Source organism: Wasmannia auropunctata, unplaced genomic scaffold (genome assembly GCF_000956235.1).
Source record: "Wasmannia auropunctata unplaced genomic scaffold, wasmannia.A_1.0 LD294819.1, whole genome shotgun sequence".
Lineage (NCBI taxonomy): Eukaryota > Metazoa > Arthropoda > Insecta > Hymenoptera > Formicidae > Wasmannia > Wasmannia auropunctata.
The window spans coordinates 107,400-121,101 of NW_012068071.1; the positions used below are offsets into that span (position 1 = coordinate 107,400).

The window sequence follows — 13,702 nt, forward strand, 5'->3', positions numbered from 1 at the left end:
ATATTAAGTTTATTTGCCGATCTTCAAAAATTAATATCTTGTTAACAATTGCGAATTTTGCAAAATGGTAGAGGACTTTTCAATTCAGTTTAGTCCGTTCTACCTATCCATGAACGGTGATACACATATTATGAGACACCTTGTATATATATATATATATATTTTTTTTTTATTTTAATAACTTGTATATGATTATACATATATGAGCAATTTTTCTTATTTCTTCAAACTTTATTTTTTGTAAAAAAAACAATGTAAAAATTATTCGTTTAATTATTTTTTATGTTTCTTTCTTATTATTATTGTTGAGATCCAACAATTATCAATTTTGTATTAAAGAATAATTTTACAAAGGAAAGAAACATATATGGACATATTTTGCATATGATTATATATAATTATATGTGGAACTTTTTCCCGGGTACTTAAAATCATATTTTTTTATTGTTTTTTATTAATGTCAAAATACTTTATTTTTCAATAAAATAATTTTTTTGATTTTTTAATCAATTTTAAACGTTTTTCTTTCCGAGATAATTCGCCGTCCCGATTTTTTTTTAACACCCTCTACTAATTATTAGAATGGGCCGAAAATATAAATTTTTGGAAATCGATCAGTAATACCCCCCAAAAGTTAGCTACAGACATTAATTAATATGCGCTGGGTAAAATTTCATCGAAATCGATTTATATCTTCAGGTTGTCCCTCAAAATTATAATTAATATTCCCACAAGTTAATATGTAGAATTATGATTTATTTTGATATGATCACTGACTATTTTTCAATATTTTTTTGGATAGAAAATATTTACAAATTAAAAATTTAATATTATATTAGATTCAAGTTTATTTATAAGTTAATTTTACATTTCACAATACATTTCTGGATATATGATAAAATAGTACCAAGTTATTTTTTTCTTCGTGCAGAGTTTATATAGATATAAACAAATTTAAATTATTCGATTTATTTCATGGTTTTTAAAAATACGGCATATATGTTCTTCGTCAGCCATATGATATAATTATATCAGAAGTATTTTCGAGATCATTATGTCACGTTAAACAAATATCTGAAAAAATTATTTGGGCGTACATGATGGTATGGCTATTGTGTTGTTACCTAAGTTTAGACCAAATTTATAAGTATAATGGAATTCAGGTTTAGTAGTAACTGCGAGTATTAATTTTAACTTGCATGTATTTTCATTGCACATACTTTTTATATGCTTTTGATCTTATAGAGATGTTACACATTATTGTTGAATTTAAGTGCAATCATATATGATTTTTCTTAATATAAAACTCACTTTCTTGATATGTATATTTGCATATAAGTATATATATACAAATTTACACACATAATTGTATATATGTAGGCACACATATATACAGATCAAGAAAATGAAAGTTATTTTATATACATATGCACGCACGTATGTACGCATAATGAGATATCACTTATCACTAATGTGTGTAACATATAAACAATCAAAGAAATAGTGCCAAGCAAATTAAGTATAAATATATGTAAACAATATCAATTTTGTCAAGGTGTGCCGTATGAAGGATTTCTTGGTGATTGTGTTTGAAGAGTCTGCTGTTGATTCGACGTAGCCTGCGTGGACGCGATTGTTGTAGGGGCAATAACTCGAGCATACACGGCACCACCTGCAGTTTTTAATCCAGTCGGTGTGGGAATCACTTTGAGCCCGTGCAATGTTTTGATATTAAGCAGCTGACTCGGCAAGATAATCGGTTGCTGTGTTTGTTGTTGCTGTTGTTGCTGAGAGGTTGGCTGTTTGCCTAATACTACATTTCCGCCACTGGTGCTCACTGCAACCCCAACATTTTTGTTACTGCTTGCTAATACGATAGGTTTTCCCGCAAGTTGAGCGGTAACCATTCGGACAGTCTGAGCCTGTTGCGGCTGAGATTGTTGGTGTTGTGTGCTGACTGCTATTATCTTTGACTGACTAGAAGACGCTTGTGCTTGCGGCACTACCTACAAATATTCGTAAAAGTTATTAAAAAAGTTATTAAAAAAGGAAAATTTATCACTATTCTATCTATATATATATCTATATATATCTTATTCTAATTCAATCAACAAAATATTATAATTATTATTAATAAAACTTTTATCTTAATGTTTTTAGAAATAGAAAGAAATTTTCAAATATAATTGCTTTTTTTACATACAAATGTATGTTTTATACGTTGATAGCGATTTTGTTTAAAGACTAAAAAAGTGGTTAAAATTTTATATATATGTAAATTTAATTGTGTGTTTCTCATCTTTTATAATTATTTATATTGTTATAAATATTACTATTTTATTAATAGTAATATTTAATATTTCGTTAGTATTGCATTTCCAATACTCTTATAATTCTATTGTTATCAAAGATTTCACTTTTGTCGATAAATATAAATAAATTTATTACATGTAACTTGGTACTGTACATTGATAGCGATTTTGTTCAAAGACTAAAAGGATGGTTGAAATTTTATTTTACTATATATATGTAAATCTAATTGTATGTTTCTTTATCTTTTATAATTATTTTATATTATTATAAATGTTACTATTTAATTAATAGTAATATTTAATATTTCGTTAATATTGTATTTCTAATACTCTTATACATTCTATTATTATCAAAGGATTTCACTTTCGTTAATAAATATAAATAAATTTATTATATGTAAAGTACACTTACTTGGTATTGAGCCTGTATGACCTGCTTGCCTTGTCTGTTAAGCTGATTAGTGTGACCACCAGTAGTAGCCAATTTCAATCCTTTCTGTGCTAGCAAACTTTCAACAGAGATAATCTGTCCCCCGCTACTATTTGTTAAAACTTTCGCAAGTATCTTTTGTTGTTGCTGCTGTTGGTGATGGTGAGGCGATTGTTGTATTTGCACAGCAATTGGTTTCCCTCCGATTTGTGCAATTATCCGTTGCATTCCCGGAGTTTGCTGTACAGGTTGCTGTTGGTTAGTTGTAACTCGTTGTTGGAGCTGTTGTTGCTGAGATCAGGATAAAATTTAAACCAAAATAAATAAACATAATAAAAGTAAGATTTGTTTACAAAGATACCTTTAGTTGCTGTTGTTGTTGCTGTTGTTGTTGCTGTAATTGTTGCTGTTGCGACTGATTATTCGATGGTGAGGATTGTTTGATAAATATAGTTTGACCCTGAAGACCGTGGCTCGTGAGTAACGATTTAATTTGACTCGAACTGACTAATTTAATCTGTGATGCCAAGAGAGTTTTTCCCGGTAATACATGTTGCTGTTGTTGTTGCTGTTGCGATTGTTGCTTTATATTAGTGGTTTGTAAAATACTTTTCCCCGTTTGATTTGTCATTATAGCTGATTGCTGTTGTTGCTGATTTTGCGTTTTTGCAGATGGCAGTATCGTCGTTAAATTTGTAGTTCCATTGACTACGTTAGAACTATTACTAGTTGAAGCAGATTGTTGTGCAGATTGCAACACGGAATGTCCAGACAGACGAATGGTTTGCAGGCCAGCAGATGTTGATACTTGAATTTGGTGATGCGGAAAATTATGTTGATTCGACTGCAATAGACTTTGAGCGGCATTTGTTTTGAGTACAGCGATTGGTTTTCCTCCAACAGTAGATGCCTTTTTTACCATCGTGATTGGAGCGAGTTGCGATTTTGTGTCCATCGCAATGTTATCTCGTTCTGTACTTACTACATTTGTGGCTGTAGCCGAAGAAGTTACAATGGATGCAACAGAAACAGGAGTTTCAACGGTAGAAATCGCTGATGTTATTGTACTAACTGCCATCTCTACATTAGCATTAACGGAATGTTCAGTAGGTATAGGATGGTCAGGGACAATTTTATCTTCGGTTTTACGTTGTTCTTTCCTGTGAGAATAACAATAAGTACAGACATTTATTTTTTTCTCAAATAGTTTTTTCTCAAAACTGTTAGTTTTCAAATAAATAAAAAATACTTACTTGGGAATAACAGGTTGCGTAGTTACAGCTGTAATTCGTCTTTCTTTTTTGAGAACAACTTCCTTAGTATTCGATGATTGTTCCTTATTTATATTGGCAGATTTGAGGATTGGCTGCACTACTTTGTTTCGTGAAGTATTACCAACACTTTTCTTATTTTTCGCAATGCCTTGTAATTGTTGATGAACCATTTCTACAAAAAATAAAAAAATAACTTTACATAATCACATGAGCAAATTAGAATTACAAGTGCTTCGGAAATATTCCTGTTACAATAAACAACGTATAAAATAATTGAAATAAATAAATAAAGAGAACAAACCAAATTCAGATTCAGATCGTCCTCGGTGAAGATAAAGCCATTCCTTTCGACGAGGATAATATCTAACACAAGGATCTGTCTCGTAATGTAATCTATCAAGCGCTCCTGATACCACAGAATGGAGATATCCTTCCTTTTCATCATTATCTTGTTCTATAATATACTGCGAATCCTTCAGTAATTGACAAATATCAGCTCGAGTTCCTTCACCATTCGGAAGTCGAGCGGTAGCATCCCTAACTAACGCTAAAATTGTTACAAAATTTGGACGATCCGGTACCAGCAACGAATGTCCTCGTGCTTTAGCTTGTCCTGAAGCTTAACACAAATAATATAATTAATCTCATATTTCTCTGTAATAATAAACTAATAATTTAAAAAACTGTTTATATAAAATATAAGATATTTAGTTTTTCTACCAAAAGAATTTAAACACAATTTATAAAAATCGCCTTAAGCAAATAAAAGTATTTTTTAATTATAGATTTGTTTAAATTACAAAAATTTTTAATTATAAAAATATTTTTTCTTAATTAAAGAATAAAATGTTATTATTAGTTGTTACTATGTGTAAAAATTTTTACAATAACATAATGTATAATGTAAGTCAAAATGTTTTAATTTCAATTTAATTGTAAATAAAATTGTAAATAAATTTTTTGTACATTTATATTGTACTGTATTGTGTTGTATTATTTTATTGCATTGAATTTATATTTGTACTTTATATATTATACTTTACATTATACTGTATTATATTCTTGTACACAATCAGTATGCGGCTGGCGATTGCCTGTATCACATATGTTTATGTGTGCTAATATTTGTCATAACGTGATTCATAATAAGCTTTTAGAAATTTAAATTCAGCATTTTTTTACAAAGCACAAGTTGAACATACCAACGTTATGCTGATAAATTCCTTTGACAGGGCCGACTACGGAGGCATAACCGTGCATGCGATAAGTAAATGCTTTATGAGGTGCAGCATAACGCATACGCTCCTGTCTTCGAAATTCTTCGCGTTCCTCTATTGTGGACGGTCGAACTTTCCACTCTGTAGGAAATAGTGGTCGAGGTGGTTCCCAGTCTGTTCCACTGGCACTAGCATCCATGTTAGTAGTTTCCAGTGTGGGACTTCCGCTTCTACCACTTTGCAAGATTCCGCTTGTAACAATCGCATTATTGCTCATGCTGTTATTATTCGAAGAGAATTGAGACTGCTGCGATTTTGTAGCTGTTACAGTACTAGTAGTTGGAGTGTATGGTGGTGTCAACACGTCTCTATAAAAGTATATAGTTATTTGTTAAATAAAAATATATTATTTATTAAATAACATTTTTTTATAACGCTGTTTTAGCTTGTCGCAAAAAATGATCAAGAGAATTTAGGAAAACATTCAAATAAATAAGCAAATGAGCAAGAAAAATCATTGACTGAATAAAAAAAAAGCATTGAATTCCATTATAATAGAACTTATAGCAAAGATTTAAAAAATCAGTGCTTGCCACAATTCTTACTTGTACATAAGGAATTTTGTACACAAGTCTTGTAATCGGGTATCAGAATCTCTCCCAGCACCGATCCATGCGTATACGCCTCGACCCTTATTTTCCAGATAGGGTACGAGTTCCTGATCTCGTTCTTGCCGTTGATCCAAATCTTGAGAATACATCAATTCGCCCGCAAGAAACCCTAGTGCTAATGGTACTAAAGTAGACCATGAAGGTACCAAAGAATACCTGCGACACCATCAACCATATAATTTGTCAGGAAATGTTACGATCGCGCATATTGCAGCGAAGTCTTATTCGATATTACCAATCATTCAAAGGTGAAATAGGATTGCTTTGCCATTGCGTTATTGCTTCTTTCATTTCTGCCGCACTCATTCGGTACTCTCCCTTAGAAGTGAAAGCGTCTCGTAACAGAGAGAAAAAACATGTATGCGTCTCTTGCATCAATTCCGCCCCGTTGTTAACATCTATACATTCATTGGACGGTACAGTCATTTTTGTCTCTGGTATTGATATAATTCCCTCATCTTCGCATCTGTAACGCCAATTCGCAAATTTAAATATTTTGATTATTGACTTAATTGATTGTAATTACCTTGTACATAAGTACACTTACTTAACATCGTCAAGTATATCAATTCCATCATCCAGTTGAATTGGTAACTGCATCATATCAATACTGTCTAAATCAAGTTCTTTCTTCGATTCATTTTCCTCTTCTTCTTCAGTTTCAGCCAGCACATCCTCGCTCACACCCAAACTTAATTCGGTTTTAACTTTGTCAAACTCTGTATCTTCAATTTCTTTTTTTATCTCTGGTATATTGGTTATTGCTGGTTTGCTACTCTTCTGAGTTACTGGACTGCTGCAAATGAGAAACACGAAAGAAACACATCAAGTATTATAATCATATTAAATTGATCTAATACGTGTACAACTAATCATAATTACATTTTCTTTTTGGCTACTGGATGTACTTCATACGCCTCAATAGGTTCTGATTTAATAGGTGTTGTCATTCTATTATAATCTACGTCCGCGATGTTAGGTTGTTTATTGTCGTCCGTTGTATGGGAGTAATCGCTGTTATCGCTTTCGTGCTTTATAGAATTGGAATTTGGCAGTTTTGGTGCGGGTGGACATAACGAATTTTGTTCCAATTTGATTTTCTTCTTAGCAGATGTAACCTTCGTAGAATTGCCAATTGTGAGTTTCTGCTTCTGACCAATTTGTGATCTTTGTGTGAGGTCTGCAAGCGCAATTCCTTGTGTGTTCAGTTCCGGATGAAGCTACACATATACATTTTAGTTAGTATTGCTTAAATAAAAGTAACTGTGATAAAATAATGATGCATTATACATACATCACGACGGGCACGACGTTTTTTATGTGCGATTAACATAGCACGGTATGTTTCTTCCGTTTGTTCACGTACAAACAATGATCTATTAGAAGCATACTCCATTCGCTGCAAGGTAGAAAATACAGGTCGAATTGTATCGTCCTCATGGCTGAGCTGTAGGCCTTTAACTGACAATCCTTGGAGATTCATAGTAAAACGCCGTTTTCTCTTTTGTTTAGCACCAGTCATTTGATAATGAGGATAATTCTCCTCATTTTCAGATGTTGTATCAGCGGACAGTCTCGTGCTGGTTCTAAGTTCTGCCCGGACTGCGTTTAGCTCCTCCAAATAGCGCAACTGAGTCTTTTCTTCAACTATTATTTATTTTTATGTTAGACTTCCAATTATTATATTTCTCTGCCAAATGGCCGAAATACGGAGAGAAATATGAACAGCCAAAAAATATTAGATATAAAGCAAACACTCACCCATTATTGGTTTCGACTTTCGCCAATGAAGTTTAGACATTGTACGGTTTACCGGTTGATTGAAACCTTGTCTGTATGCGTTTGATAATAAACTTTCCCGCGATTTTAGCAACTGATTTGCTAATTCGTATGACCGTTTCCGTTCTTCGAACAACGATCTTCTTTTTTGCGCTTTACGAACTAAACCGCGTATTCTTTTAATGTCCGGACGATAGTGACCAGAGGAAAGATGATTGTGAAACGTGTCCAATGCCGTTACACCAAATCTACATTTTATCGAATGCTTTAATTAAATCCATTTTAGAACCCAATTATTCTCATTTTGCAAAAAAATCTTTAATAATTACTACCTATCGTTTTCTCTATTGAACAACATTTGTAGCGATTTCTCCATTTGTGCTTCTATATTGGAGTCTTTTGGAAAAGTAGGTAAAAGATTATATAATGTTTCTCGTTGACTTTCAGTAAGCCATTCATTCCAGAAACGTGGATAATCCAGCATCTCCTTAAAAATACTGAAGTGTTCACAAAGATCCTGTGGTAGTTTTACTTTAATATTAGCAGCAACGCAAGTTTCCCATCTCTAAAAATCAATTTATTGTAATTAAAAATTAAAATAATAAGAAATTATAGTAGCTATATTACAGGATGTTTCCTAAATAAAAAATTTAAAGAAATAATCCTTGGCTTATTTTATGAATAAATCTATAAACGTGAGAGAGCGTAGCGTGGCAGATAGAGCACTGATTTACTATATGTTAAAGATGTCGAGTTCGATCTCAGGCAGAGCCAAAATTTACATACGCTCTCCTCTCTGACGAGCCAACGAGAGCATTCTAATTCAAAACTCTACGAAAAATTTACCGTTCGGAATCGGCGTAAAAATGTAGTCATCCCACATGACGGTGTATAATCTACGTGTGCACCACAGTCATACGTGAGAGAATCGGATATATATACAAGTTCTACAAACAAATGCTCTAAACTATTTAAAATACAGGGTGTTAAAGTTGAGAAAAAAAATGAAAATTTCAAAAATCTAGAAAAAGCTTTATAAAAAATATTTTATTCAAATTTGATGTTTTTATATATATGTGGTATCAAGAAACATTTTCCAGTAATAAAACATTTTTAGATCCATCAGAGGCGTGTGTGTGAATAATCATATTAAATTTTTGAAATTTCGTTAGACAGCGTTTCTGCTATTTCTGCAATGACTATAGCCAGTATAGTCAAACAAAATATTTAGTTGCGTTGGCAATTTGATAAACATGTATACACACTAAATTTGAATAAAGTATCTCTAAGCAATTCCTAGATTTTCGAAATTTTTATTATATTTTTTTCTCAACTTTGACATCCTATATTTTGAAAATAAAACACTTTAAAGTATAGTTATAGCAAAATTAAAAGTATGCTTATAGAATCTTTATAAAGTAAGTCAAGAAATATTCCTCTAAATTTTTCAATTTAGGAAACACCCTGCATGTTGTATAATAATATCTAACTTTAATAAACTAGCAAGAAAAGACACTTAAAAATTTGTTATACTTAAACAAAAAGATTTCTTTAAGGTTCATTTTGAAATATGTAAAATTATTTTTGAATATTTCAAACCTGTGTGTCTAAAAAAAAGATTGAACATATAATTCTTGTACAAATCAGAGTAGACAATAAATCAACTGTACAAGTATCAAAGTAAGTCTTTTATAATTATAAAAGTTATATTATTAAATTCTATTGTTTTTTTTATTTCCAATATTCTTTCCAATTTTATTTAGCTCGTACCAAAAATAAATAATGTATTAACATGTCACACCTTTTTTTCAATTAAGTTTATCAAATAAAGTGAATTTATCTAGACCAATTTTTAAACAGCTACTATTTAAAAATTAACAATTTAATTGGATTACAAAAATTTTTAAATAGATTTTGAATATTGTAGAATATATTCTGATTGTAGAATTTAGAATTCAAATGGTATCATATTAAAAAACATTCTTTAAAAAAATTAGTTTTAAAAATTATTTTGCAAAAAAAAATCATAATTGTTTCATTTTTAATTTTTTTTTGCTAAAATTTTAGGATAATACTCTTGAAACATATCACATTAATAAAAAAAGTTTTCCAGTAATCTTGAAAAAAAGATATTTATTTTGCATATTAAAGAGTGAACAATTTCTGGATAAGAAAAGTAGTGCATTTATACAAAGTATCCAGAAAATCGCCCGTAATACTTCAAAAAGTGATTCGGGATCCAAAAAAAGGAAAAAAAAGCTAAACATAGATCTGGAAATAAGTCGTTTCCAAATTATAACCACTTTTATGGTAAAAAAAATATCGTAATTAAGCGGACTATATTTCTATGTGATGCATTCTGATTAACGCCAACATAGTTCGAAATAAAATTATTTATGTTAAAAAAATATAAATTAAATTATGATTATTATGATTATGACTATGAAAAATGAATTCAACAATTCTTCATAAAATTACTATAACTAGAAAACAACTCATTTCCGAATTTATCTTTATATAGCTTTTTTTCCTTCTGTTTAGAATCTTCTCGAATCATTTCCCGAAGTACTGCAAGCGATTTTCCGGACATTTTCTGTATAGACAAAAATTGAGTTTATTCTTTAAAAACAAAACAAAAAATAATTTTTTTAGTTTAAAGTAGTATTGCAAGTTAAAAAAATTAAATTTTTAACTTATTCTGATCCTCCGCTCTCATTCAACTTTACTTATATATATATATATATAGGATCTTGAATGAGGACAAAAGAATAACTCAGAATAACTCTACAATTTCATTTTTTTTTTATTGTATCACTTTAAACTAAAAAATTATTTTTCGATTTACCTATAAAATATAAATGTGACATATAGCAGTAAAAAATTTTTTTTAAAATGTAGTTAACAATTCAATGTGTGTTTGATTTGAAATGAACAAAGAAAAACAGAAAACTATTGCATGGAATATGAGATTACGATACCAAAAAATCTTTGAAGAGCTTCTTTGCAAAATTACTTTTTTGTACTTTGACTTTTTATATCTTCTTCTTGGAAAAACATTTATCAATTTTTATAATCTTTTTAATCTCATAAAAAATAAATAAACCATAATTTCATTATTAAATTAAAAAAAAATTATAATGTTATCAAATTTACAATTTTTAAATGTACTAGCAATCAGTTACAAAAACATTGTTTTCAAATCACAATTAAAATTCAAGAAATAACTTATTTAAAAAAAATTATCAAAACAAATCATATAAGAAAAAAAAAAGATTATTCAAATATGTTGATCTAGTGATGAAAGAAAGAAGTATAAAAACAAATAGCTTTATCTCACATTTTTGCTAACTGCAACTTTCCTTTTAAGCATAAGACGAATCTTACCAAAGCATCAGGGTTCTCGACGTTTACCATAAATTCTGCATTTTCATTTTCATCTTCATCTTCCTCTGCCGAACTATGGCTTTCACTACTGCTTGTGGCATGATCCTCTGCGCTATCTTGCTCGCTGTCCGTTGTTGTACTACTACCACTCATACTACTACTGCTACTATCAGTTCTAGAATCATGCGTTGAGGCTTCTTCTTCATCTTCCTCTGCTCCGCTATCTCCACCGGCTGAACATTCATCTATCTATATCCAGCAAGAAAATTATTAGCAGTTTATCAACATGTTTGAGCAGAGTATTATGGTAAATTAATATCAACTATGCTTATATTAACAGTATTTTATCAGTAGAGCTTGTCAATAAATAAATTAATTTAAAAATTGTTTTGTATTTTCTTTCTTATAGTTTATTGTAACTATGTTTTACATAGCAATTTTTTGCCACAGACCATGATTTTACATAATTATTTCTTTTCATTAATACTATTAGAACAGTAATCTTAATTTTTACTGAATTTTGAAATTAAATATTATACTCTTATGATTTTAACAATTTATAATATAAATTAATTAATATTTTGAAACATTTTTTTAAATATGTATATTAGCGTCATATCTTTGTGTGAATACTTATAATTATGTATCAGCAATTTATAACTCATGTTTTAAATCTTTTATTATGTTGTGATTTTTTTTTAGACTAAAGAGGATTAAAATTACGGTTGAAACTTATGCGATACTTATATCAATTTATATTAATAAATGTCTAAATTATGTACTAACACTAACCTTGGTATTTTTTGACTTCTTTTTTAATTTAATTTATTTATAGAACTTTCTATATGTATATTGGCTGCATTCTGTTTCACGCATAATATGCATAATGTATCATTTTATCCTTGTTTAACATTTAGTGAAAGATAAATAACAAGAATAGAATAATACATCATGCACATCATGTGTGAAACGAAACACAGTCATTGATTATTTGTTTGCCAACGTAATCTGATAAGAAATTATTAGTAGAAAAAAGTAGAAGCTATTATTTTGTAAACATTTAAATGGAATGTATTATTTAAATAATTATGAAATAGATTTTATTTAATTTCTACAATCAATCTGCTGTCACATATGTTCTATTATATTCATATTAATTATATTGATTAATTTATAATGATTTACAATAAACATATAGCACCAAAATAATCTCTTTTGCAAAGTAAATAATATATATAATTCCTTTATATAAATATCTATATATAATTTTGCTCTGTGTATTATATCATTATCTGGTATTAACAAGCTAGTATAAGGTAAATAATTATAAATTATATTACACCAAAATTTAAATGCAACCTATCTTATTAGAAATATGCAAAAAAAATTTGCCTGAATTTGAATAGTACTACATAATATATTACAATAAGTGTACATTATGCTAATTTTGTAATAATAGAAACCAACCTCCATTTCTTTGGTTTTTCAATCTCATGCACCTCTCTCCTGTCTGCGCACTATGGCTATCAAAGAATAAAAGTATATAACAGTCTATAATTTATATATACACATAATATATAGCATTAACTCCACAATACACACGCAACACCCACGGAGAAAAAGACGAAAAGATCTTTCAGATATTTTATCACTCATACAAGCATTTGTATCGTACAGCACGGATGATTACAAAACGAATATTAAGTAACATCACTATTGACTATTTGTCTCGGCACAATTATAACTTTCCAGCATTTTTTAATCATTAAACACGATGACAACAATATTATGCAAAGCATACATACACACGATGAGTGATTCCACAATCCCTCCTAAGGTTAACTCAAATGGCGATCAAGAGCGATGAGTATGGATGAGTGATCAAGAGTTTAGACCATGGATATAGGAATATAAGGGGACAGAGCATAGAGTTGCGGGGGGAGAGCCACTGCGGGACAGTACGACGAGGTAACTGGTGCCCACATTTGATTGGTTGTTAGTCTGCGCAAGCGCAATGATATAAGCTCGTGTCCGTGTGATACACACATATATAATAGACCGAGTATCCCAGGGGGGACAAACTCTCTCTTGGAAAAAGAGGGGACATTTTACAGCGCCACTTAAGTCTGTCCCAGGGGGGACAAACTCTCTCTTGGAAAAAGAGGGGACATTTTACAGCGCCACTTAAGTCTGTCCCCCCGGAAATAGCGAACTAAAATAGATCACGTGACGAGAGTGGAGGCTGGATGCCATATTGAAATTATATACGCGCGCGAACATCCTAGGTAGAACACGAAATAATAATAAGTTACTTTTAGGCGTTTTCAATGTAGGTTTTCATCATAGCATATATATATATGTATATATAGACCGAGCATTCTGTCTACAGCGTGAAATGACGCGGAATTGCAGGAATTACTCTCATTTCATCTTACCGATGTCCAACCATTTTAGCTATAAAGTAAAATAAGATAATTTCCTGCAAACACGCTATTTCTCGGCTTCATTCCTTCCTCAGTAAAAGATTGAAATGCTTAATCTATTCATATTATATGACTATTGGTTTTCACTTTGCCACAATTTTGTACGCTTTCATACACTTTTGCCGGAGACAAGGAGGTTAGAGAGGAAAAGG

The 13,702-nt window shown here is 30.4% G+C and overlaps 1 protein-coding gene across 5 annotated transcripts; it reads right to left on the reverse strand.

Moving 5' to 3' along the window:
- Window positions 1–1,354: 1,354 nt before the first annotated feature.
- On the reverse strand, window positions 1,355–12,967 carry LOC105461301 (nuclear factor related to kappa-B-binding protein). Of its 5 annotated transcripts, none has more exons than XM_011707803.1 (16): window positions 12,873–12,967; window positions 12,535–12,590; window positions 11,095–11,316; window positions 8,016–8,248; window positions 7,666–7,931; window positions 7,199–7,551; window positions 6,787–7,124; window positions 6,452–6,700; window positions 6,140–6,370; window positions 5,839–6,060; window positions 5,219–5,601; window positions 4,318–4,635; window positions 3,996–4,188; window positions 3,104–3,902; window positions 2,725–3,033; window positions 1,355–2,006 (listed from the first exon to the last, which is right to left on the reverse strand). In XM_011707803.1, exons 2-16 carry the CDS (start codon window positions 12,538–12,540, stop codon window positions 1,551–1,553), a joined length of 4,578 nt encoding a protein of 1,525 aa, XP_011706105.1. In that variant the 5' UTR covers window positions 12,541–12,590; window positions 12,873–12,967; the 3' UTR covers window positions 1,355–1,550. The 5 variants fall into 5 exon arrangements, with proteins under 5 accessions (XP_011706105.1, XP_011706104.1, XP_011706101.1 ...); XM_011707802.1 differs by having other exon boundaries at window positions 6,452–6,697; window positions 11,068–11,316; XM_011707799.1 differs by having other exon boundaries at window positions 11,068–11,316.
- Between the last annotated feature and the right edge of the window lie 735 nt (window positions 12,968–13,702).

Bases quoted from the DNA above. Each gene is read 5' to 3' on its own strand.
- LOC105461301 (XM_011707799.1), bottom strand. The intron at 3,903-3,995 runs GTAAGTATTTTT...TTATTCTCACAG, and splicing joins ACGCAACCTGTTATTCCCAA to GAAAGAACAACGTAAAACCG. The intron at 2,007-2,724 runs GTAAGTGTACTT...GAATATTTGTAG, and splicing joins TCATACAGGCTCAATACCAA to GTAGTGCCGCAAGCACAAGC.